Source organism: Arvicola amphibius, chromosome 4 (genome assembly GCF_903992535.2).
Source record: "Arvicola amphibius chromosome 4, mArvAmp1.2, whole genome shotgun sequence".
Lineage (NCBI taxonomy): Eukaryota > Metazoa > Chordata > Mammalia > Rodentia > Cricetidae > Arvicola > Arvicola amphibius.
The window spans coordinates 148,352,973-148,378,720 of NC_052050.1; the positions used below are offsets into that span (position 1 = coordinate 148,352,973).

The 25,748-nt window shown below is 43.7% G+C and overlaps 2 protein-coding genes across 6 annotated transcripts in view; one reads left to right on the forward strand and one right to left on the reverse strand.

Annotated features, from left to right (window-relative positions):
- Positions 1-11,667, reverse strand: part of Slc20a2 (solute carrier family 20 member 2) — a 96,026-nt gene extending 84,359 nt beyond the window's left edge. For 2 of the 3 annotated variants that reach the window (XM_038327399.1, XM_038327400.1), the window contains exon 1: positions 11,479-11,667. The gene's annotated coding sequence lies outside the window, so the exon portion shown is untranslated. Of the gene's footprint in view, positions 1-5,204; positions 5,397-11,478 lie in introns of all 3 variants that reach the window. The other variant, XM_038327401.1, reaches the window with a different exon arrangement.
- Positions 11,668-11,702: 35 nt separating this feature from the next.
- On the forward strand, positions 11,703-23,607 carry Smim19 (small integral membrane protein 19). Of its 3 annotated transcripts, none has more exons than XM_038327404.1 (4): positions 11,703-11,853; positions 14,968-15,103; positions 17,436-17,560; positions 22,815-23,607. In XM_038327404.1, the coding sequence occupies exons 2-4, from the start codon at positions 14,973-14,975 to the stop codon at positions 22,877-22,879; spliced, it is 321 nt and encodes a 106-aa protein (XP_038183332.1). In that variant the 5' UTR covers positions 11,703-11,853; positions 14,968-14,972; the 3' UTR covers positions 22,880-23,607. The 3 variants fall into 3 exon arrangements, with proteins under 3 accessions (XP_038183332.1, XP_038183331.1, XP_038183333.1); XM_038327403.1 differs by having other exon boundaries at positions 11,721-11,903; XM_038327405.1 differs by lacking the exon at positions 11,703-11,853 and adding an exon at positions 11,910-12,058.
- The last annotated feature ends 2,141 nt before the right edge of the window (positions 23,608-25,748 follow it).

The following is a 25,748-nucleotide window of genomic DNA, read 5'->3' on the forward strand; positions in this document are numbered from 1 at the left end:
CTCCTTTCTTAATGAGTTGCCTCAATCTCTATTCCACAATTAACTTAAAAGGAATGCCTTTTCTTCATCTCTCCTATTTGTGGCTACCAGGATTTTCACCTACCTTACCCCATGCTTTTCAAACTTTAACAAAACTGTCCTCGAAATACTTTCCATTTCTATTATTATCATTATTAATGAGACTAAGAGCCCCAAAAGGAAAATCCAGTTTCCCTGGTAATACCTGGTTGGCTTCACAAACATCACAATGGGGACAAGTACCACTCAAGCTGCCCAGCCTTATAAAATGACTTATTCCTGAACATAGAAAGGGTCGTCCCCCCCCCCCATAAATTTGAGTGAGCTAAGACTATATAGGCAACTGGGTGTGTTAAAATTCTACCAGGGAGACCAGATTCAAGAACCTACTATATATACCATGCTGAGGAAACTCGCTCCTTCATCCGGACTTGCATAGATCAGCATACACAACTATGATGGCCCAAGGCCTCGGTCCATCACTTGACCCCTGGTACATGCATCAAAACTGACAGGACTGACTGTCTCTAGGTCTTCCACTTAGCTTAGTCCCTCCTGTTCAAGCAGCTGACTCCACTGGAGATTCCCATCCATTTGTCTAACTATTCCTGTCTTGACTCAACTCTAGCTTCTCCCAAGCCTGTGAGCAAGAGGCTTGCGGTTGACTGACTCAGGGACTCAGGCCTGCAGCTGGTTTGGGCCCACTCACTCATCAATGCAAACCCAGGTGCCTTTCTATCAGCTTATTTTTGAAACCTAGGAACTCTGCAGCAGCCTTTTCTATCCACTTGTAACCTGTACACACACAGATGTATTTACTGTGTGACATGTTAGATCACAGACCCTGCCTGTCCTGCAGGCTATCAGGCCGCCCTCTTGCCCTGTGTCTACCAAGAGCTGAGATGGCCTTGATATGGCTAGAGCCCTGCCCCCATGCAATTATTAATGGTTTAGTGTTTGGTTCCCTGCCAAGAGGATAAGCTATAGTCAGGTAATGGGGAACACTCCCCATCCCCACCCCACCAAACCAAAAAAAAAGCTTTAAGTCAAACTTAGTTTTGAGGCTGCGAAGGAGATTTGAAGGCTTTCCTTTAAACTACATATGGTAGCCATCTCTCCTCCTGTGACTCCTTCCCAGACCTGAAGGCTCGAACCCCTCTCTCAGATCCCTCTCTCCCTCTCCCGACTCCTCATGAAGCTCATCCTGAAGAAGAATTTCATGTCAGCTCCTTTTTGAGTGTGCAAGTTTTGTTCTAATGGTAATCTGTAAGAATGAGAGTTAAAAACCCCATATCCGGAGACGGGAAAGATGGCTCAGGTTAGGAACATTTACTGCTCTTGCAGAGGACCTGGGTTTGGTTCCCAGTACCCACACCAGGAGGCTCACAGCTGCCAGTACTAAGAATTCTGGGCATTTTGATTAGCACTGTATTTCTAACAATGTAAGGATCAGACGCCCTCCTCTCGTAAAGGCCCCTTGCACACATGGTGCATATAAATTCATTTTTATTTTATTTATATATTAATCAACCTTCAAATAAAAGGAAAGAAGAAAAACCTGTGTTCGTCTTAGCCAGATAACCAAGGAAAGTGGGGTTATCTGGAAAATTGCCCCCACTGAAATGGCAGTTCCTTGAAATTTTATTTATTCAATAACTCTGTCATTGTGGAAAGACAAAAGTATGTTTGTCTATGATTCTGTCACGGTGTGCTCATAACAAAATCTCTAAGAAGAAGGAGCAATAACTGTCAATAACTCTTGAACAGTAAGGATGGCAGTGCTCTGGACTATCCTGACTAATTCTGAAGCAGCATCCACTGTCTAGAATACTAATCTTAATTCCTAGAATCAGAAAACGTAAGAACCCAATGTTCCAAGGAAAAGTTACTAATAACTGATTCATCTTAGATACTCAGAAAACACATACACAGGAGCTGTGTTCTGTGCAAGGACTGATAGCAAATCCATCTAGTAATGCCTGTCTCCTAAGAACATGGCAAACAAGAACCCGCAGAGCAAATGCACCCTGACTGAACACTGTCACGGAAACGGCATTAGTTTATTATAACTAAAAAACAGACCAAACCCCAAAATACCAGAGACTGGACAATGGCTCACTGACAAGATGAAGCTGGCTGGAGGTGGCAGATTAGGAGGAAGGCACAGCCATGTGATGAGAGAGAGAACAAAGGGGCTAGAGAGATGGTACAACACTTACATGCATATACTGCTCTGGCCGAGAACCTGTTCAGTTCCTAGCCTCCCACAATTACCTGGATAATTACAATTATCCAGCTCCAGAGGATCTAATGCCCTCTTCTGGCCACCGAAGGAACTGTACTCACAGGCATGTACACATAGACACATAGACATACAGAATTAAACATAAATATATAAATTTAAAAATTCTTTAAAAAAAGAACATAAGGATTTAAAATAGAAGGTTGACCCATGGGAGAAGAAAAACACACACATAAATTCTGACAGATGGTTAAAAAAAAGTACAACAGAGAACAAGTAGTTAGAGTAGATCAGGCAGAAGGAGAAGAAAGGAAAACAGAGCAGGCTTCCTACTAGAGAAAATATTAAAATTAACCAAATGCTTTATGGAATTTTGCTCCGCTAAATTAAAACATATGCTCTTTTTCTTGTATTTGTCCCTGTTGAGTAAAACATGAATTGTAATAACAAAAACGTTTCTTAAATTACATAAAGGTAAGGGTAAGACCATGATAGGAAGAGTTGAAAATATAATTTACAACATCATGTTTCTTAGGTCTAACCGGCAAGTTAATTCTAAAATTAGAACTCTAAAAAACTGGCCTCTATCTAAATGCCTACAGGCATAAGACCTTAAGGACTTACTTTTGTTTGGGGTCTTTTTGATTATTTTGTTCTTTTTTTTTTTTTTTTTTTTTTTTTTTTTTTTTTTTTTGGTTTTTTCGAGACAGGGTTTCTCTGCAGCTTTTTTAGAGCCTGTCCTGGAACTAGCTCTTGTAGACCAGGCTGGCCTCGAACTCACAGAGATCCGCCTGCCTCTGCCTCCCGAGTGCTGGGATTAAAGGCGTGCGCCACCATCGCCCGGCTGTTCTTTTTGTTTTTGTAGACAAGGTTTTTCTGTATAGCCCTGACGGTCCTAGAACTTGCTCTGTAGACCAGGATGGCCTCAAACTCATAAAGTTCCAACTGTCTCTGCCTCCCAAGGGCTGGAATGAAAGGTGTGCACCACCTCCTCCTCACTTTCATTTGTTAACTACACAGTGTTTGTCATTTGTTAACTACACAAGTGTGTTTGTCATTTGTTAACTACACAAGTGTGTTTGCTTTTTTTTTGCACTGCCTCCCTCAATACACTAAATGGGAAGGGTAAGAGGGAACGTCATGGCAACAAGCTAAAAACTAGCTTGAAATTTAACATGGGGCTAAAGAAATGGCTCAGAGGTTAAGAGCACTGGCCGCTCACTCGTCCAGGTCATGAGTTCAATTCCCAGCAACCACATGGTGGTTCACAACCATCTATAATGCCTTCTGGTACCTTCTTCTGGCCTGCACTGCTGGCATACATGCAGGCAGAGCAATGTATTGCTGTGGAACAATGGTCTGTACCCTGTCACTTGTAAATTTTAAATAACCGCTGATTGGCCAGTAGCCAGGCAGGAAGTAGAGGCAGGGCAATGAGAATTCCGGGAAGAGGCAAGTTTCAGTCTGCAGTCATCACCCAGACAGAGAGGAAGCCAGACACAGAACAAGCAGGATATGACTGCCTCGCCGATAAAGGTACCAAGCCACGTGACTAACACAGACAAGAATTACGGGCTAATATAAGTTACAAGAATTAATAAGAAGCCTGAGATACTAGGCCAATCAGCTTATAATTAATGTAGACCTCTGTGTGATTTCTTCGGGACTAAACGACTGTGGGAACTGAGCAGGACAGAAACCTCAGCCACAAAGTATACATAATAAAGAAGTAAATCTTTAAAAAAGAAAAAGAAAAAGAAACACACAAAGTTTAAAAGATTAGAAAGTTCTATTAGCCATATCTTCTGGGATGCTCAGATTAGTGGAAGGAAAACAAAGATATCACCAACAAATGAGAGCAACAACTAAATAGTGGACAAGAGAGAAAAAAATGTAATACTGGCCAGGTGGTGGTGGCGCACGCCTTTAATCCCTGCACTTAGGAGGCAGACACAGGTGGATCTCTGTGAGTTCAAGGCCAGCCTGGTCTACAAGACCTAGTTCCAGGACAGGCTCCAAAGCTACACTGAGAAACCCTGTCTCGAAAAACAAAACAAAAAACAAAACAAACAAAAAATAATCATGAAAAGAACGGGAATTATTCTTTTTCCCTTCCTAATTTGATGAGAAGGGTCTTACTTAGCCTAGACTGGCCTCCAGCTAGCTACAAATCTGAAGATGACTTTAAACTCCTGATTCTCCGGCCTCCGTCTCCTAAGTGTTCAGATTATTGACATGTGTTACCATATCTAGCTTTAGAAACTGTTGTTGATTTCTGGAAAATATAAGGTAGAACATCAAGTATATTAAAGTTCTATTTACAAAGATGCAATTCTTTTTTTTTTTCTTCCTTCGAGACAAGGTTTCTCTGTGTAGCTCTAGCTGTCCTGGTACTTGCTCTGTACACCAGGCTGGCCTTGAACTCAGAGTACTAGGATTAAAGGTATGCACCACCACAAATGGCTCGATTCTTATTTTAACACCCAAATATGATTATTAGCTCTTCAGTGCTAAAAACTTGTCCAAAAGAACACCTTGAGTAGATACAACAGAACTTCACTGAAAGAGTACATCGTTACAAGGGAAAAACTCTCTCACTCTTTAGTGATTAGTCAAAGAACGTCCATTTCTGTGGGGGTGAGGGCATCGATATCCCAATAAATGGTTCCTGTTTCACCTCTTATTTATGTGATTTCTGTACCCACAGATAAAACTGATGAGAAGTAGATTACGAGCTATTACAGTCATGGAAAATAACTCAAATGTCATGCACCAAGTGGATGGGTTAACAAAGATAATGGATGTCTAGAAACAAATGTAGAAATGACTGCAGTCTTCTCACTCATCTCTACAGTGATCTTCTTTCAAGCTGCTCAAAGCCTTAAGGGGGTTCGAGCTGCTTCCTTAAACCCGCCTGTCTTCAGCTTTCAATATTCTTATTTACCAGCTTTCAATATTCTTATGAGTCAGTGGGCAATCCAGTCCATGTGCAGACATCCAATATACTACTTCCAGCGCGAGACTTCCTGCAAGAATAGCCCTGGTCTGCTGGTCTCTATGAGGCATGCTGAAACTAGGAATGTCACTCATTCAAAGATGACATGGAAGCCAATCATGCTGTTTTCAAGGTAAGAGCCTTTAAAAAAAGAAAAGTTAAAAATCAACCAGATTAAAAACCCAAAATTCTTATCAGTACAAACCCTCACACAAAATGATATTTTAGCTAAAACTAAAAAATAAATAGTATCAATAAGAAATTTTAATTTTTCACTTCAACTTTAAAATACAACTTAAAGAGGTATCATAGGGCATATAACAATATTGCAAATAATCAATAATTCTTGAAATTAATAAAAAGTATACACGGACACTAATTTTTCAATTTTTGTCTATCCTGGGTTCATTAAATTACTCAGTGCATCAGAATCTTTCACTAAAAACCATTTAGGGAGGAGCCTGACATGAAGGCTAACATGCCAACTGGATAAACACTGTTTTCTATTTTATGAGTGTTTGCATGTGTACCACGTGTGTGCCTGGCACCCGTGGAAAGCAGAACAGGGCACTGCACATCAGATCCACTGGAAATAGAGTTAACAGTCATGAGCTGCCATGTGGGTACTGAGAATCGACCCCGGGTTGTCTTAATGTCCAAGCCATCTCGCCAGCCCCTTGATGAGCATTTCACTATAGATTTCAACCGAAACCTCCCAAGTTAGTTTCTGAAATATTTAGAACACAGGACATCTCAAAATAAATGTCAATTTATTTTGCACTTTTTCACCGGTGTATTATAAAGCAATCCTGGGATGAACGAAAACGATCTCTAACACAGAATACTATACCTTCATAGGGTCTGTCCACCAGCTTGGTGGCCCATGCTTCATTTAAAGGCATGTCTTTTTGATTCATAGACAGCAGTCAGGTGATGTGCAACCCCCTATCTGTGCAGTGACATATAGGGGTTTTAGGGGAATGTAATTGTCCTTTCCTGTGCTGGATTTTGTTTGTTTAATTCCACACTTCTGACTTTATTTCAGGGTTATACCAAATCAACCTAAAATTTTACATCTTGTTCCACCATTTTAAAAAAGAAAGCACTTGGTCAGAAGAGGACTCCTGACCTTTTCTGAGTGTTGCCTATTGCTCAACACAGGCTGAAAAAGTGGGACCAAATTCCACCAGAGGGCAGAAAACCTGAGGACAACTTCAGTAATACCACCACAGATCATATTGGTTTAAGTCTAGTGAATGTTTAGGAAGCCAGCGAGCTGCAATGTGTCAGCAGCGTGACTTTATTTGGCAGAAGCAGTCTGACTCTAAAGTAGGAATGTACAAGTCATTGTCCTGGTAAATCATTATCCTAGAACCCAACAGCCACCAAGATCAAAACCTTTACTCAGCCCTCATCTTTAGTCCCTGTACCGCAGTGTCTCTGAGCACTCCATTATCTGCCTCTTCTACCTGGAAAGCACAGAAGTGCCTCTGCAGTGCGGTCATCCAATCTATCTATCTATCTATCTATCTATCTATCTATCTATCTATCTATCTATCTATCATCTATCTACTATCTATCTATCATCTATCTATCTATCATCTATCTATCATCTATCATCTATCAATCATCTATCTATCAATCATCTATCTATCTATCTATCATCTATCTATCTATCTATCCATCCATCATCTATCTATCTATATCTATCATCTATTTATCTATCAATCTATTTATTTATTTATTTTTGGCTACCCTAAACTTTTTAAGGATTAAAAACTTGTATTTTGTGTTCGTGTACAGGTCAGAAGACAGGAGTTAGTTCTCTCTTTCCACTCAGAGTCCAGGAATCGAACTCACGGCAACAGGTTTGGTGACAAGCACCTTTTTACCTGTTGAAATTTTTAGAACATCTTTAGGGTTGGAATGGAGAGTGACAGATCACTCCTTTAGCATGCATGAGGCTCTGATCACTAGCACCACAATAATTAACTATTTAATAGAGGAACGTCTATTTTATTTAATATATGCAGTTCTTTCCATGCATGTGTGGATGTGCACCACATGCATGCCTGGTGCCATGGCAGAAGAGGAGATTGGCTCTCCTGGAACTGGAGTTATGACGGATGGGTATAAGCTGCCAAGTGGGTGCCGAGAACCAAATTCAGATCTTCCACCGGAGCAGCAAGTGCTTTTAATCACAGAGCCATTTCTCCAGTCACCCCTGACCCTCCTCAAGAGCACCTTTTATAACTGTAAAAATAGCGTTTTGTTTTTACATTGTTCAAATTATAAAGTAAACCTCCCAAGCTGGGGAGATGGGCTCAGTGTTACATAAACATGAGTTCTGGTCCCTAGCACCAACATAAAAACCCCTGTTTTGTGGGAACTCTGGGGCTTGCTAGTCACTATGCAGCTCCAGGTTCAGGGAGAGACCCTGTCTCCAGGGAACACGGCAGGTCATCTGACATCTTGCTCTGGCCTCTGTGCACTGGCAAACTGACCCCCCCACACACACACCAGAAATAAGCCAACTCGGGAGAGAAGCTTGGCTGACCCGGGAGCCAGACTACCTATTCTATTTAATTTGCACATCATAATCTTGGGTAAGAAAGCTTTGCTGCGCATCCGTTTCCTCCCTCGAAAAATAGATTATAACTACCTTCTGCAAAAGATTGTTGAGACACAAATAAATGGACTTGAGGGGACAGGGACACTGGCTGGCATGTTTTTAGCACTGGACAAATATTATTCTTCATTATTTTTTGGCACTAAGTTTTTACATTGTTTCCTAAGTGTACAAAAAGTTTGCCCAACTAATATATTACCAATGGTTCAAGATATATTTGATGTTTTCCCATGATAACTAGTATTTACTCAATAGCCAGACAAGCCAACTCTGTATAGACATACCAGATGCTAAGGCAATTCTGAAAATAGTGCTGTATAAATAGGCACGGCCTTAAAAAAATATTGTATTTGAAGAGAGGAAACAAATTACACGAAACACTAAAGTAGCAACATAAGGCCATTAAGATTTAACACCAGCCAGGCGGTGGTGGCGCACGCCTTTAATTCCAGCACCTGAGAGGCAAAGGCAGGCAGAGCTCAGTGAGTTCGAGGCCAGCCTGGTCTACATAACAAGTTCCAGGACAGCCAAGACTGTTACACAGAGAGACCCTGTCTCAAAACAGCAACAACAACAAAACAAAAAGAAGAAGAAAGAAAAGGAAGGAAGGAAGGAAGGAAGGAAGGAAGGAAGGAAGGAAGGAAGGAAGGAAGAAAGGAAGGAAGGAGAAAATGAGACCCCAAATGGCACTGTGTAAACGGCACACAAAGAGGAGTGGGATTAGATTACAGAGGTGAGGCTGGAGGAGCCCCACACATAAGAGCAGGCATAAGGGCAGGAAGAACCTAAACAAAAGGAAACAGATCTATCTGGCACATTTATTCCACAACTGCCTTTCCTGGCCAGGCTCTGTTCTAGGCCCTGGAGATAACCACCAACTACCTCACAGCAGAAAGTGGCTTGCTGTCTGTGGGCCAAAGGGCACCCATGCCTGAGACAAGTTTTCCACTGAGTTTTGGCAATGTCGGGGATAGGACCCAGGGCTCCAAGCATTCTAGGCAAATTTTTACGCTGAGAGCCAAGTTTTGAAGTGATGAATGAGACAGGCCTGGCTTCCGGCTATGTCTCGGATGACTTATGGACAGGAGCCGAGGAGACTGTGCCAGTCCCTACAACTTCACTAGGTTGTACAGAAATGCACACAAATGTACAGAAATGTACAGAAATGGCTCATGGGAATAATTCAGTAATTTTTTCATGTATTGCATTACATTATAAATCTATCCAATTGTGTATAGATTATATTAAGGGAACAGTCTGTAATTTTTGATACAAATGACATAAAAGAATTGCAAATTTCACTGTCACTTTTACTGGGACAGATTTTGCTCATATTGCTAAAATTTTGCCCATAGGAAAGCCTACTAAGTCCTTGCCTATTCCTCTGTCTGTTTGGGGGATTCCTTATCACTACCATCTCTTCCCTTTTTATTCCTTATATCTACCAAATCTCAAAGCTTGCGAAGTGCTTGAAGAGGTACCTATGTGGTATTAAGAATTAGTCACACAGAAAAGAATTCACAACAAAGACAACTTGCATCTTTCTCCCACCCCTCCCCCATACCTCCCTCTGTCCCTCCCCCAAGGACATCCTTCCACAAGTAAAGAAAGGAACTCTTTGGTAAATACCAACTAACAAAGCTTTCCCAACTTCCATTACTTCCTGGTGACACACTAATGGAATTTTCTGATAAGTTCCAGTAAGCTAATTTACCCTCAAGCACAAGCCTCAACCACTTCCCTCAGTCTAATCGGCCCAGCCTCCTGTCATGATGCAAGACTCTACCATCACCCTTACAAGTCAGTTTTGAACTGTTATGGCTCCATAAATCATTAAAATTTATAAACATATTCTAATCTTATACTGAACAGAATACTGAACATGTGTTTTAAGATACTTAAACCCAAATTAAAAAGTTAGGTACATAAAACGTTTTTCCATGGAACTCAACTCTGTACACGAGGCTGGCCCTGAATTCAGAGATCTGCCTACCTCTGCCTCCCCAGTGCTGGGATTAAAGGCATGAGCCACCACTGCCCAGCTAGGCACATACGATTTTTACAGCCACCTACAATACAGAAAATCTAACATTCTTAATATTCAAATGCTCAGTGAAACCCCGACACGCCTAGCTTCTGATCCCAGCACTCAGGAAGTGGAGGTGAGCAGGTCTCTCAAGTCCAGGGCTATCCTGGTCTACACAGATCCAGGCTATCCTGGGATACATAGTGAAACCCCATCTAAAAAGAAAAAGAAACAGAGTCACTCCAAAAATCTAACAGCCTGCTCACTGTTTTCTTAGTTTGGCGTTGAAAAGATAATCTTGTCACACTTTTGCCCTAAATTAGGAACTGTACTATGAAATACAAAGGACTCTTCGAGTAAGGGTCGCACTGGCTCTCGGTACCTTTGCCTGATGCACACCCTAGCTTGTTCATTTTCTGGCCATATTGTGCAATGGGCACTTGGATAAGTAAGAACCACACGGCTTTGTAAACTGTTTAATACCCAATGGGATTAACTGCAATCCTATGAACTTTTAAAGTCACACTAACTTGCTGAGTTTCTTTATGTGACCAACAAATACCCTGATTTTCACAGAAGAAACAATTATGTTAGTGTAGACATTCTATATGGTGATGCATTCGAATCAAACTCACGTGTTGAAAAACTGTGGCCATTCTATGCTTAGGCAAAAAGTTACCCTTGAAAACGAAGTGATATAAAACATCTATGAACGTCTGGCACTGTCCTGGCAAACGCGCAGCAAACAGCACAGTTACCCTTTCTAATTTTTTCTAACTTTAAACTCAAACTAAATGGTTAAAAATTATGTACACGACTGCTTGTATATGTAAATTCAGATATACTGATACTACCAAAAAAAAAAAGGTTGCTATGTTACTGTATCTAGGGAAAAGTGAGTTTGGAAGAGGCAAGACAACTTGCTGAAAGTTACAGTATTAATTATTTGGTCTTCTCTGTGCATACCAATTCAACAGAACCGCTACAATGCGAGCACGAATTATAACTAGAAATCAGTTGATCCGGGAGAACTTGCCCCGCTGGAACAGCTAAACCCTTAAGCACGTGGACAATGGGCCGCTTTATTTGCATGGCCAGGACTAACCTGGGGACTGATCGGTTTAATGGCGAAGCTGCTATCCCACACACACTCATCACCTGCCTCACGCTGGGAAACGTTCTCGTTCAAGTCGCTACGCAGAGTTCTTTTTATTTCCTCCCTCCCTTTTTAAAAAATACACCCTAGCCATTCAAGCCAAGAATGAGAGGGCGCCCGGGCCACTTCCAGCGTTAAGAACACTTCGATCGCCTTGGGCTCGCAGCGGGGAAGATGAGGAGACCGAGCAGCCAGCTTCGTCTCCGGAGCACGCGCAGACACCCCGCGACCGCCCCACCGCCGAGGGCCTGAGCCCGCCGCTTCCCGCCCGCCCGCGCCGACCCGGGCCGCGGCTCGCACAGACGGCCCGCTCCGCTCTCGCCAGAGGCGGCTCCCGGGCCACCGCCGCGGCGGCGGCGTCGGGCTCGCATCCCGAGAGAGGGAGGGAAGGAAGAAAAACCAATAACAAAACCTGGCTTCTCGTTCCCTCCGGAAACCGCGGGCCGGCAGGAAGTGACGAAGGAGAGGTCGTCCGGTCCGCTGGGTCTCGGCCCGCGCTCCCCGCCCGACTCCCGGAACAGCCGGAGCGGAGCCGAGCCGAGCCGAGCCGAGCGGAGCCGAGCCGCGCGGCGGCCTCCGCACCTCCGGAGCCGCTGAGCGCTCGCCCGCTCGCCCGCCCGCCCGCGCGCGCGACCGCGTCACCGCCCCGCCCCGGCCAGCCGGCCCCGCCCCGTCCGGTCCCGGTCCCGGTCTCGGTCGCCGGGCTGCGGGTCAGACCCGGGCTTGGGTCTCCGCGGCCCACGGAACGACTGGAACGTTGGACGGCCTGTCGGGAGAGGACCGTCCTGTATGTCACCGGGAGCGGATTGCTTAGGGGACGCGGCTGGAGGAGGCCAGGTTTGGGCGTCGGATCTCTGTGCCGCCTCTGTCCCTTCCTTCCTGAGCCCGTGTGGCCTTGGGGTGACAGATCCACTACTGTCACCTGTTACAGAGTTGCAGTGTCTCCAAGCAGGCTGGTTGCATACAGTATCATTCGGTTGTGAAGTGCCCAGGTCTCAGATGTCCTCCTTCCTCTGGGAAAGGGTGAAGGCTTGTGAGCGTGTCCCCTTCTGCTTCAGGACCTCAAACCCCACAGTGTCTCAGAGAACCAGGAGAAAGAGTCTTTCCCCTCACAGGGCTTGGATTTTGGTGTTAGAAATGGTCTTTAAGCTGTGTTTCTGTGGGGGGGAAAGCAAACGTTCCAGACGAGAGACCAAAATAACATTCTAGGCATGATGGCAAGTAATGCTCACTTCTAGAACGGTGGAGACAAATTTAAAAACTTAAGATGATGTCTCATGATTACCAGAAAAGGGTTTTTCACCTAAAAGTAAGTCAGCCTTAAACTAAATCCTCGTGGATGCATTTTTGACGGCGTTATCTATGAATGCTCATGTTGACTTGCGACTTCATTCACTCATTCATCTTCCTACTGCAACGATAATTCAAGTTTTACTTCCCAGGACAACCGAGGGAAGGAGTCCGTTTTCTCGAAAGAGCTCTGACTGTCACCTCCAGCAATTATCTTACTGGACCTTTAAGTTGATAGAAATGAACCCCTGGACATGTTATTTAGACCGAGGATGAAGGGTGCGTTTGCGCACACTTGGTTAGTTTACACCTAGTGTGTGGGCGGGCTGGTCAAAGTACCATGTCTGCCCCTCGACTCGGAGCTCTCCATTCCCCGTTGTCTTACGGAGCATGCTCTTGATTGTGTCAGGGCTAGCAGGAGAGGCCTGTCTTCTGTGCTAGTCCTTCATAGCTGCAGGTCTAAGACCATTCATCCTCCCAGGACCCATGGAGGAGCAGTGTTATTGTACAGTACTGATGTTTTATATTAAGTGTCCTATATCTCAGGTTTAAACTTTGCCCCTCCGGATCAGCAGTCGTCACAAAACTTTTTTTCTAGATACAATTATAGAGTGGCCTAGTAGGAAGAAGCCATGCTCTGGATAGGAGTGCACCATTCACTCAGTGGCACATGGACAACGTTCTGTCAGAAGTTGTAGCAAGAAATTAATCTGGTTCAGATCCAATGGGCACTGGGAAGCACTTTGTTAATTTGTCAGATAAATAAATGGCGCTCATTCCGCATCCAGTGGCCATTGCCGCCTTATCCCGTTTCTTCCCGAATTTATTCACTCCCGATTCGGAGTGTCTACTGTTGCTGCATGGTTGTCTGAGCTCCCTCTAGCACCTCCTCCAGCCAGACACTTAAAACTTCCTTCCTTCCAGGCGGCATCATGGTTATTGCTGTGTCAGCATCGTGGCGTTTACAATGGTCAAAATGACACACATTAAGGGCAGTTGTAGTGTTTGGTCCTCCAGAAGTCTCTGCATCTAAAACAGACGATTATTTACTATAAATCAAAAAAAAAAAAAAATCAGAGAACCCCCTGGAGTTAAATTTTAAAAACTAAGAATTGAGCACGTGATTCTGTCACCTACTCTTGTTCCTTCCACTCAACCAAAAGCCCATAGCATTTTAGTTGGAGCTAAATGTTTTAAGTCTTTTATAATGAAGTTCTCTTTATTGTTCCTTGACCAAAATATTTTCACAAGATGGATGTTTGTATCCATCAGGCCCCAATACATAAACTTCCTGTTGTCTCCGATGTCAGGAGTTGAAACCGGAGGTCTGTTTGTGTTGTCCACTCTACTCCAGATGAGTGCAGTAGGTCTCCATACATCTGGCAAAAACTCCAGATTGAATGCACGCCACCTGGCTTAGAGCAACTCTTTCCTGGAACTTCATCCTGTATTTTATATGGACAAGTAGGAAGAAAGAAAATACAGGCTAATTAACCTGCCAAGGGAAACAGCCTTAATGCATTTGCATAGCTTACAGAATAGACGCAAGATATTTTTGTAGAGGAATTTCTGCATCACCTATATTGTTGAAGCAGAAACAAAAGACACAAAAGCTTTGTAAATAATGTCTCAGACATTTCAGGCATTTCTTTCCTTGAACTAAAACATGCCTTGTTAGATACTGCATTAGGCTTGTTACCTGCCATTTGCTCATTTTTGTAGACTCTCTAAAACACTTCTGAATTGCTTTCATACTTTATGTCATTTAACCGAGACTCCTTTTCTGTTCAACACAAGGGAAGAACCTTGTCCTTAAGGATAAATTTAGTTCTCACACACAAAGAAGAAACCCTTATTCTTTTACTTGCTGTCTGATACATTTGTGATTATCAGTCCAGCTTTCCGTGGGAATGTCCAAAGAATGCATGATTACGAATAAGGAGCAACGTAACTTTTTATCTCATAGCTTCTTTTAGCCTAGTTTGTCAAATGGGCACAGCTTGGCCCAGCTCCAAGTGTGCAGGCATGTTGGGAGGCACATGAATCGCAGTTAATGTGGTCATGTATTTTCTGGCTTGTTGTTATAGAGAGACTGGTCTGCTAAGACTCCTACCCATTGTCTGGGTCTGTGTTTCAAAGGGTTCCATGTTTTCATTTGAATGACAGCTACAGTTTGAAAACTGCAGTACCATTTTACATTCAATTCTTTTAACAGTATTTTTATCCTACATTTTAACATTTATGTAAGAGTTGTAATATTTCAAAATTAAAAATGGGGGAAATATGTGTTTTGTATCTTTATGACCAATATCTGGGCTCAATATCCCTTTTCCTATAAGAACCAAACTAAAAATACATTTTAGGTTTCATAAATAGTGAGGAAAACTGAAGCACATTTAGGCTCATAATGTGCCTACTTAGGGACTGCAGGATAGTTCAGGGTAGAGAGCATGCTTAGTATATCTGTGACCTGGATTTGATCCCCAGCACCCCCAAAACAAATGCAAAGAAGGAATGTCATGTGCCTCTTTCAAAGTGTAAAATCACTTAACTGTGGGCCGTGCAACAACAGTTGGTGGCCGTGTCTCAGTCACCTTCCTTTCCCTTACAGATCCCATGGCTGGAAGTTATGGCGGGATGGGTGATGATTCTATTGACTACACAGTCCATGAAGCGTGGAACGAAGCCACCAATGTATACTTGATAGTGATCCTTGTTAGCTTTGGCCTCTTCATGTACGCCAAGAGGTAAATAAGGGCAGAGAAGATACCCAGCATTTACGAGATTTAAAGGGTTATGATGTGATTTGTTGTTGTTGGTTTGTTAAATGCATAAAAATATTTCTTCAGAGATGGGCAGTGGTGGCGCATGCCTTTAATCCCAGCACTTGGGAGGCAGAGGCAAGCAATTTTTTGTGAGTTCAAAGCCAGCCTAGTCTACAGAGTGAGTGCCAAGACAGGCTCCGAAGCTACACAGAGAAACCCTGTCTTGAAAAAACAAACAAATATTTATTTCTTCAGAAATTGTGCTCCTGGACTGAAAGGTGTTGTCGACACAGGCATTGGCAACTGAGACTTGATCTGGAAATCATTTCCATATCAGTTCTGTGTAACAGGACCTGCTGCTCTAAAGTTTGGTTGCTATAACTTCTAAAGTAGCCTGACTTCATCACCAGCATTAATATGTTGTCCCCTGCATTGAACATACTTTAAAGTATTTTTGGTTCAAGCGTCTGAAATGCAAACACACTTGCCGCCTATGTAGTCAGCGAACTCCGTCCACCTTCTCCTTGTTGACATGTTGACCTCCTCTTTGACTCTTAGGCATGGCGCTGTACTAGTTGCTTCTATTGCTGTGATAAAGACCATGGCCAAAAGTGACTTGCAGAGCAAAGAGTTTGTCAGCATATAGGCCACGGTCCTTCTTGAGAAAGTCGGTAGAGGAACTCAAGATGGGAACCTAGAGGCAGAAACTGAAGCAGAGACCATGGAGGAACATTGTTTGTGGCTCATTCTCCGTGCTTTGCCAGTTTGTTTTCGAATACAACCTGAGATCACCCACCTGCAGTGAACTGAGCCCTCACACAAGAGTCATGAATCCAGAAAATATCTCACAGACTTTCCTACACACCAGTCTGATAGAGGCAATCCCTCAACTGAGGTTCTGTCTTCCCAGATGACTCCAGCTAGATCACATTGACAAGAAACCAGCACACCACGTCTCTGTTCTTATGAAAATGCCAGCTCCTGGAGAACAAGGAGCTTGTCTTTTTATTTTGTGTCATTGATATGCCATGTGGTCCAAATTCCTAATAGACATTTTTCTGCCTTCATTTTTGGTGTAGCTTAATTTAAATGTACTTTTTAACTCTTCTTAGTTTCCAGCCCCCAAATCCAGCAGAACAGTGATAGAATTAATAATGATGGTTACGGTGGTGGTGGTGACTGTGACGGTGGTGGTGGTGACGGTGGTGGTGGTGACTGTGACGGTGGTGGTGACGGTGGTGACTGTGACGGTGGTGACTGTGACGGTGGTGACGGTGGTGACGGTGGTGGTGACGGTGGTGGTGGTGACGGTGGTGATGGTGGTGGTGATGGTGGTGGTGGTGACGGTGGTGGTGGTGACGGTGGTGGTGGTGACGGTGGTGGTGACGGTGGTGACGGTGGTGGTGGTGACGGTGGTGGTGGTGACGGTGGTGGTGGTGACGGTGGTGGTGGTGACGGTGGTGGTGGTGACGGTGGTGGTGACGGTGGTGACGGTGGTGGTGGTGACGGTGGTGGTGGTGACGGTGGTGGTGGTGACGATGATGATGACTAGCGTGTGTATTTTAAAGAGGAAAAGCAGTATTTTACTGGTAGGTATATATTTCAGGACATTCTCTAATGAGGATTTAAAAAGTTATTAAGTAGTTTATAATAATTAATAGTCCAGAAATGATTTCTGTTTGGACTTGGGTACACTTCACCTACGTATACTTGCCCTTGCATGCCAAGCAGCCCCCTCTCAGTGGCTGCACTGCCAGGTATGGGTGCGAGAAGGTGCCATGTGTCATCACAGATCCACTTGCATGTGACAACTTTTCTCTAAAAGAGCTGCCGCCTCCTTCCCACTCTTCTTTTAAAAGCAGAGATGTGCTGCTCTCGTTTCTAAAAGGATATCCCATTGGAACTATGTCATTAAAGAACATTTCTATCCATGCCTTTCCCAAACTACGGTCTGCTGACATTGGTATATTCCCCACTCCAGCGATTTGTCTTTAGCTGGATATTGTGAAGGAGAGGAAAAATGACATGCTTCCTTGTTTATATACTGTTGTTTTTAATATGCCATTTTCCCTAGGAGTTAGGGGAAATCGCAGTGAAAGGGCCTCATTTTGATATATTGTTTAGCAATACAGTATTATGTGTGTTATAATGTGTTGAGCATCTTTCTTCCTTGTGATACCATGCTCTATGCAGAGAGCTTGTATGTTAGTGAAGAATAGAGTACTTCACAAGAAGAATTTGTTTCATGCTTTTAATGTATTGTGAGACAATTATGTAAGTTTTAAAACAAATCTGCATTGGTTTTGTATTTTAGGAATAAAAGGAAAATTATGAGAATATTTAGCGTGCCACCTTCAGAAGAAACCTTGTCAGAGCCCAATTTTTATGACACAATGAGCAAAATCCGCTTAAGACAACAGTTGGAGATGCATTCCATTTGTAAGTATGTCCTTTGCTGAGCTATATGTATGACATGTTTTAAATAGATCTATTGAGCTCAGTTAGCAAAAGGTTATAAAACATGGTTGTTTATGGAAACTTAACCTTTTTCAGACACAGCAAGGCAGGTTTATCCCAAAGTCATAGCTACTAAAGCTTTGGCCTTTCTGTTGCCTGAGGCCTTCTATAACCTTGAGAAGTGATCATATTCTTATGTTTTGCAGAAATCGAGATTATAATCACCATTTGATACCTCCATTTTTTTCCTCTTCTAATTCCTCCTCCTTTGTACTTCTCATTTGGGATGACATTGAAATGATCAAACAGTAGAACACCAAAGTAGTGTAAGAATGGCTGTCAGAACTTGCAAGATCAAGGTACAAGACCAGAAGTTACATTTGAACAATACTGACACATCCTATGGTACTGGTCACTGAAAGCATGAACACAGGAAAAAAAACAAACATATTTTAAAATGTACAGATTCAGAATCAGCTGTACATTGAAGCCTTTTATGCCATTATTTTAAATATTAAGGTATGGCTTCCATGGATATTCTTACTTCATATTAAGTAGGATAAGCAAGCCGGTACTTACATTAGAATGCCGGGTTCATTTCAGCTGTCAGCTTGATGGAATTTAGAATCACACGGGAAACTAAGCTCTGAGCTGTTCTTGGAGGAGGCTCTAAAGCAGGTTCACTGGGGTGGGAAGGTGTCCTCTAAATGTAGCATGGCATCACAGCACAGGCAGAGCTGAAAAGGAGAAAGCTGGCTGCGTAGGAGCGTCCATCCCTGTTTCAGACTGAGGATGCAGTGTGCTAAGCTGCTTGCCAGAGTGCTACCATGACTTTCCTGCTACGGTGGACTGTGTCTAAGACCATATGCCAAAATGAATCCTGCTTTTCTTAAGTTGCTTGTGTTAGGCATTTGCCATAGCATCAAAGAAGCAACACACTGTTGTAGAGCAAACAAAACCCTCCATTTATCATCTGTAAAGTAAGCATATGCATATGTGTCTACTGTAAGTACTCCATATAGTGAGGCAGCACAGAGGTGGTGGGGACCATCTTACTGAGTCACATGCTTGTTGACTGCTGTCTGGAGTTTAATGCAGAAAGCCTGGACAGTTCCTTTTTTGTTTTCCTTTGAGATGGTAAGTGTGTGGTTTTTATTCTGCTCTTTTTCATTTTAGTTTTTAAAAATTCTTTCTTTGAGAATTTTATTCATATATATATGCATATATATATATATATAATGAAATGTGATCATATGAGAAACAGTAATCTTTACTTCATACTAAGAATGCTGGAGTCTCAAGAGAGACATTTATTTTTGGTATTATAGACACAAGGTATTAGGCTCAACAAAAGGACATAGAACAGTATCTACTTAATATTGGGGCTCGGGATTGCCCCTCTGTTGATATGTGGGCTCAGTTATGTACCAGGCCACCGGATGTCTCAGCTCTTGCTGACCCTGGAGCTCTGAGACAAGCAGGCACCAGCTCTGGAGGGGGAAGATGGGCCCTGTGCCTCTGCTTGTCTGGTGTTCACTGATGAGCTCTAAATGCACTCATGCTGAAAATGGACCATACTGATTTACTTCCTAACTTCTTGTTTCCTTTTATTTAAAGCTTATCAGTCTTATATTTAGGTTTATTTAACATTTTTAATCTAACATTTTTGGCTCTATCATAGTACTGATGGTCTGGTCTAGTATATAAAAGCTTTAGATTATGTGGTTGTGTTTGGGCATTTGTTAATTTTATTTTAATGGGTTTTTGCTAAAACTCTTTTAGAAAGACTAATGTATCACTCTACTGTAGTTAATATTTCTGCTACAATTACAAAGGGAAGTTAGGAATGGAGCCATCAACCCTTTCTATTTTTTTTAAACCCTTTCAGCCAGTGTGTAAGTGGATCATCAATTTCTGACTTTGTTAATTCACTGGCAAGGGTCTCTGCTTCAGTTGCTGCCTCCAGGTCCCTGCCTTGACCTCCCTCTCTGATGGACTATAAACCGTCAGCTGAAATAGACCCTTTCCCTCCCGGGTTGCTTTTGGTCGTGGTGTTTATCCCAGCGATTGGAAAGAGCACACCAAGACGTGCACACCTCCACAGCCTGCTGCCACCCCAAATCTCCATTGTGTAGAACACAAGGAGTTTGTAAACAGGACAGGCTCTCCTGGACTTTTAACCTGGATCTTCCTGGTCACCTTATGAAGGGAGCATACGAGTTGATTCTCAGCCTCGCTTCTCTCAAAAGTCCTCTTAGGTCTTATTTGAGGTGTTGGGGAGAGACCGAGATCTGGCAGAGTGGGACACCCAAAGGTGGGACAGGCTGCATCTCCTACACACAGAGACCAAGGGCTGCTCTTTCCAAATATAGCAATCCTGGAAGATGTCCATCGCCCAGATTGCAAGAGCCAGTCCCCCTCACTTTATAATAAGAACGGTGGAGTCTCAGAGTAGCCAAAGCAAGGCAGATCTATTTTCAGTTATGCAGAAACTAAAGCCAGCCTATACAGAAAATATGGCTGATGCTCCCATTTGGCACAAAACAGTGGCTTTTATATCCGAGTTGCAGTTCTTTGCGCCTTTTAATTCTCATTGGTTGAGTTCTTTAGAGAGAGATCAGTCTTCCCAGAGCCTTAGCGTTCCTCCCTCGCCAGATTCCCCAGCCGTCGGTTCCAGGCCCAGCTGTACCTAATAACTATCTTGAGGCATTTAATCCCCTCCTCCCTTTGTATATGAGCTCAGGGAGACAGCAGACTTCCTGTAACTGTTCACCCCAGACACACAGCCACCAGCCGTCAGCCTCTGCTCATCTGGGTTCTCTGGTGAGACCTGAAGAGACCTGTCTCTGAAGGTGGACCGCAACTAGTTCCTTACAATGTTCCTCCCACAAATCTCCCTCAGCACTCTCCCCACAACTTCAAGTTCTCATCTAAAAAACAAGAACAAACCCCGTTAGCTCACTTACTACTGACCATATGTACATGGGTATAGGGCCATCCACTGGAGCGTAGGCAACCTTTCAGTGACCACACCCTCAAAGAAAGATGCTTCTCCCTCCCTCAGGCAGCTGTTAACTGCCAACAGCTCTTTGGTGAAGGGCAGGGCCTTGAGAGCTCCTCCCCACATATGCACAAATTTTAGTTGTGCACTTCTTGGGCACATAATCCCTGCTTCTGTGAGTTCATGCGTCCCATAGCCATGCTATTTCCAGAGGACTTCTCCCTGCCCTCCGTCTGTTACGGTCTTTCTGTCTTCTCTTCTGCAATGTTCTCTGAGCCTTGGCAGTGACGGGAGATGTGTTATTCAGTAAAGATGTCCCATTTAGGGGCCAGGAGACAGCTCGGTGGTTATAAGCACCGGCTGCCCCTTCCAGGAGACCCAGGTTTGATTCCCAGTACCCACACTGTGGTTCCCAACCCTCTGTAATTCCAGTTTCAGAGGATTCATTTTCAGTTTTTGCCTCAGGCACTACACACACAGTTTACTCATACATGCCGATAGAATACCCATACATGTCCGTCAGTCTGCTTTGGTTTTTCCTAGAATTTGCTGCCACCCCTCAATGCATCATGCCCAGTCAAGACTTTCTGATGTGTTGGCATCTACGTGTGCTCCAAGCTAAACACACAAAACAAAATGTTTGAAACTAGGCTGTACATCTGAGAGAACATGTAACAAATGTCCTACTGGGCCTGAGTTACTTCATTTAGTATAGTTGTTTTCCAGTTCCATCCATTTCCCTGAAGATTTCATGATTTTATTTTTCTTCACAATTGAGTAGCATTCCATTGTGTGCATGCACCACATTTTCCCTGTCTGTTGATGCACACGTGGGTTGGTTCTGTTTCATAGCCATCGTGAGTAGAGTGGCAGGGAACATGGCCGGGCACGTGTGTCTGTAGTAGTTATAAATTCCTTTGGGCTCATGCCCAGGCATGCTAGAGCTGTGTCATATGACACTTCTATGTTTAGTTTCTTCTGTAGGCTTTTAAGTTAAATATAGTAAAAACAAAAAGGTGGTAATATCAACGTGCCGAAAATAAGTTATAGTTGAGTATGCAGCTCTAGGTGGGACGTCTTTCTCAACCTCTCCCACAAGGCTCAGTGGTCATCAAGGAAGGAAGGGAGCTGGAAAGATGGGAAGAGCTAGTGGTTAAGAAAGAGCTGCAAAATAGTGTTTCCCATGTGTGACAGGCTGTCGCACACATGGACTCACAGTCACTGTGGGCACCTGCACAAGATGAAGCCACTCACAGTTCCAGGACGGATGGGTGAAGGATGCATGAAACCCCACTTCTGGCAGAGGAGATGCTGACAGTCCTTGGTTGCTAAGGTAGAGAGTCGGTTCTTTCAGGGAAATGACCCCAGATTAGGAACCTGTGGCTCGATGGGCAGCCCCCTCCCCTGCACATACTGAAAGCACGAATTGGACTTTGTGGGTTAAGAAAATAAACGAGGACCTTAAGGTGGAAGGAAAGCGTGCGGTGATGGGCGAGTCTGGAGGAGCAAAGGTATGACCAGAGTGCATTGTCTGCCTGGGATGTGTTGCTTTCATTGGTTGATGAATAAAACTGCTTTGGCTATAACAGGGCAGAGTAAACCCAGGTGGGAAATCCAAACAGAGATATAGAGAGTAGGTGGAGTCAAGGAGACCCCTTGTAACTGCCAAAGGAGACAGATGCCAGAACCTTACCAGTAAGCCACAGCCTCCTGCCGACACACAGATTAATAGAAATGGGTTAACTTAAGATATTAGAGTTAGTTAATTAGAATCCTGAGCTAATAGGCCAAGCAGTGTTGTAATTAATATAGCTTCTTTGTTATTATTTGGGTCTGAGCAGTTGGGACACAAGCAAGCAGTCTCCATCTACATACATGTGTATGTATGTATGTATGTATGTATGAAAGTCTCAAAATGTAAATTAAGTTATATTTTTTTAAAGTAGCAATAGAGTAAGAAAGAAGAAAAAATTTTAAAAATTTAATAACTTACTCAATTTTTTCCTATATTTTAAAGTTCAGAATGATCCTGATATTTAAATAATTATAAATATCAGGTATCTATAAATAGTGCCAAAATTAGAAGACCTTAGAATATAATAACTTCCTCCAAAGGAAAAACAGTTGTTTAATTCTAAACTAATTTCTTACCATTCATCATGGTTTAATTAGGTTTAATGACATTAGCTAGCATTCATTTTATTCTTTATCTTTCTTGTCATCATTTTTTCATAGCAAGAAAGTATGAGTATCAACAGCCACAAAGCCAAGCTGACAGTGTGCAGCTCTCGTTGGAGTGAAACTTCAGACTGAGCAGCGGACGTGATCGCGAGGCAGCATGGCACCAAGTTCCAAATTCCCTCTCCTAATCATGAGCAGCATTTAGAAAACTTGTCAGATAAAGTCATCCCCATCCCCCACCCCCGCCTTGGCTCTCTTTCCCTGCTTCCTCTAGGACTCGCTGCCTAGGTACAAAATGCTTAGAAGGAAGATGCTTGTGACTAGAGATGGGGACTCTCCTTTCTGAGGACCTGTGATGTCTTCAGGACACAGCGAAAAGTACGAACATGTCTTCGGAAGCAAGAATCATGGAGTTAACGTCACTTGGCTTAGAATGTTTTTCCAGAGTGAAATCCTAGCTACCGAGGTGGTTTGCTCTTCGGTTGTGGTCTGTGCTGATGAGTTAACTCAGTAGCAGACTGATTTGTGTTGCTGACTCTGGGCCCGTGATCTCGGCTTCCCGACCTGTGTGACACACCTGAACTCACACTCTCTTCTTCACCGTGAAGCACAGCCCGTCTGCTGGTTCTAGACACTTTCTGTACTAAATCTGCCTCCCTTCGTTGTAGTCCCCAAACTTGTTGTTTTGCTTCTGGTCCATGCTTTCCTTGCCCCCATGAGACTCCGTGAGGCCCTGCTGTAACCAGAGACATGTCTGTCTTGCCATTAGCAACTTACTCCCCCGTTTATCACTGTTGAATGTTACTGTCTAGGGCCCTCTGCTTCTTAAAGCGTTGTTGACACCCAACGGCCTTGCCTCGTTCTGTAATTTAACTTAACTTTTCACGTTTAGTCACGTAAAAGCGGGCTGGAGGTAATGGTGGAAGCGAGGCAGAACTCAAACTGAAAGTTACCGTCCCACTACCTTGATGAATGCAAGGGTCTCTAGAGAAACCGGAACAGAGGCAGATAGCACAGAAGGAAGTGAACCAACCACACAAGGGGACATGTCACAGTCTGCTTGTGTTACTGAGTTATGGATGATCCCTGAGCTGAGTCTATAATAAGGCAGACTGCCTGGAGCCTCGTAGAGAGAAAACATCTTTAAAAAAAAAAATCTGAGCAGCCTTAGCTGTGTCCCACTACAAACATTACAGTTTGATTCCTGCCAAATGGATTACCTGGTAGAACAAAAATCGATACTTCAGCGGGAATTAATAGAACCAAGGGACTCTGCTCCATATTGCTCTTTATGCCCAGTATAAAACAAGAGGCAAGAATAGGAAGAACAGGAAATGAGACCCAGAGTCAAAGTGGTCCAGAATCAAAAGAAAAAACAGTTAATACAAAGGGATTTCAAAATGTCCCATATGTTAAATCTACAGACAAGGACCTGAAATAAGCTGTTGTTTCTTGCATCCTTAGCCCCTGGTGGTGTGACTTCAGGGGTTCTCAACAAATTAGATCGGCCCCTTGCCTCAAACATCATGAAAAAAGTAATCGTGAATGGCAGGAAAGGAATATAGGAAATACAGTGGTATTTGAAGGTAAAAGGAATTCAAGCATCCCATACAGTCTTCAGGGGTGCTAGCATGAACTTCAGGTTTAAACAGAGGAAGATTTGGTGTAGCACAATGCCTGCTCTTTGCTCTATGGTAGGGTTTGCGAGTCAGGCAAGGGCCTGGAGATTGAGACACACAGAGACACAGGTGCCAAGAATTCTCCCAGAATGTTCTTTATTGTGTTCCAGGGCAGCTAATATAGGGTCTCCTTGACTATTGGCCACACCCTAACTCTCAGTTGCAAGCCCACCAGAAACCACTCCCCTGCCATCAGGAACTCCTGAAGGTCTCGTGCTCAGAGCAGCTGCAAAACAAGTTGTTTACTCTGGCAGGCAGAGGGTCACAGGAAATTCATGGTCTGGGGGTCCACAGTCCCCAACAATTTGAGACAAGAGCCGTCTCAACCCTGCACACACATGTATATTCACCATATATATGCTTATGTACACACATACACAAACACATGATTAGAAAAACAGGTTTTAAAAAAAAAAACAAAATCTAAGTTAAAGAAAACGACCATGAGGTTGAATTATACTCAGGGACCCAGAGGTCTGTAGGTGCATGGACAATTGAGGAGCATAAGTTTGGACCAGAGACAGGCTCAGGTCTAAATATCATCCATCTCTTCCAGGTCTGTTTTGTGTTTTGTGGGTCACCTTGAGAAACTATACCGAGTATTAACTGCTCGGGGAGGAATGACAAGGCGCATAGCCCCCTAGAGTGGTTTCTCCTTTTTATACTTCCTTTACGTTAGCGTGTATGACTTTCACCAAAATGAACTACTACTAGGATAAAGGCCATGGGAGTGAAATGCTCATGTCATAACTAAAGGACAGAAGCTCTTTACTACCGATAATAACATAAAGCAGCGGAACTATGACTATAAATCACACCAAGCAATCCTGCCAACCATCTCAGCCTTCCTTTCTTGCGTGCTCCGTTCCTTTTTGTCAGCCATGCATTCCCAGAAACACGGGACACGGGATCCCAGGGACACGGCGGCACGCTGGAATCACCAGGGACTTCCAGTGGCAGGTTGGGCTCACCAGGGACTCCCAGTGACACACTGGGCTCACCAGGGGCTCCCAGTGACACACTGGGCTCACCAGGGGCTCCCAGTGACACACTGGGCTCACCAGGGGCTCCCAGTGACACACTGGGCTCACCAGGGGCTCCCAGTGACACACTGGGCTCACCAGGGGCTCCCAGTGACACACTGGGCTCACCAGGGGCTCCCAGCGGCACGCTGGGCTGGTACCCAGGCGATGTTCACTATCCTTCCTGTCCTCCATTCTGATCTCTCCAGTCTTTCAGTCCTGCAGTGGCCTGCAGGTGAAGCTCCTCCTATACCCCAACTCAGTTCACTGGGGTCTTGACCTCTTGG

What these genes read in the sequence shown, in the direction of transcription:
- Smim19 (XM_038327404.1), top strand. Translation starts at nt 14,973, where the DNA reads ATGGCTGGAAGTTATGGCGGGATGGGTGATGATTCTATTGACTACACA. An exon ending in CTCTTCATGTACGCCAAGAG is followed by an intron (nt 15,104 to 17,435) that starts GTAAATAAGGGC and finishes TTTGTATTTTAG; the next exon opens with GAATAAAAGGAAAATTATGA. An exon ending in GTTGGAGATGCATTCCATTT is followed by an intron (nt 17,561 to 22,814) that starts GTAAGTATGTCC and finishes ATTTTTTCATAG; the next exon opens with CAAGAAAGTATGAGTATCAA.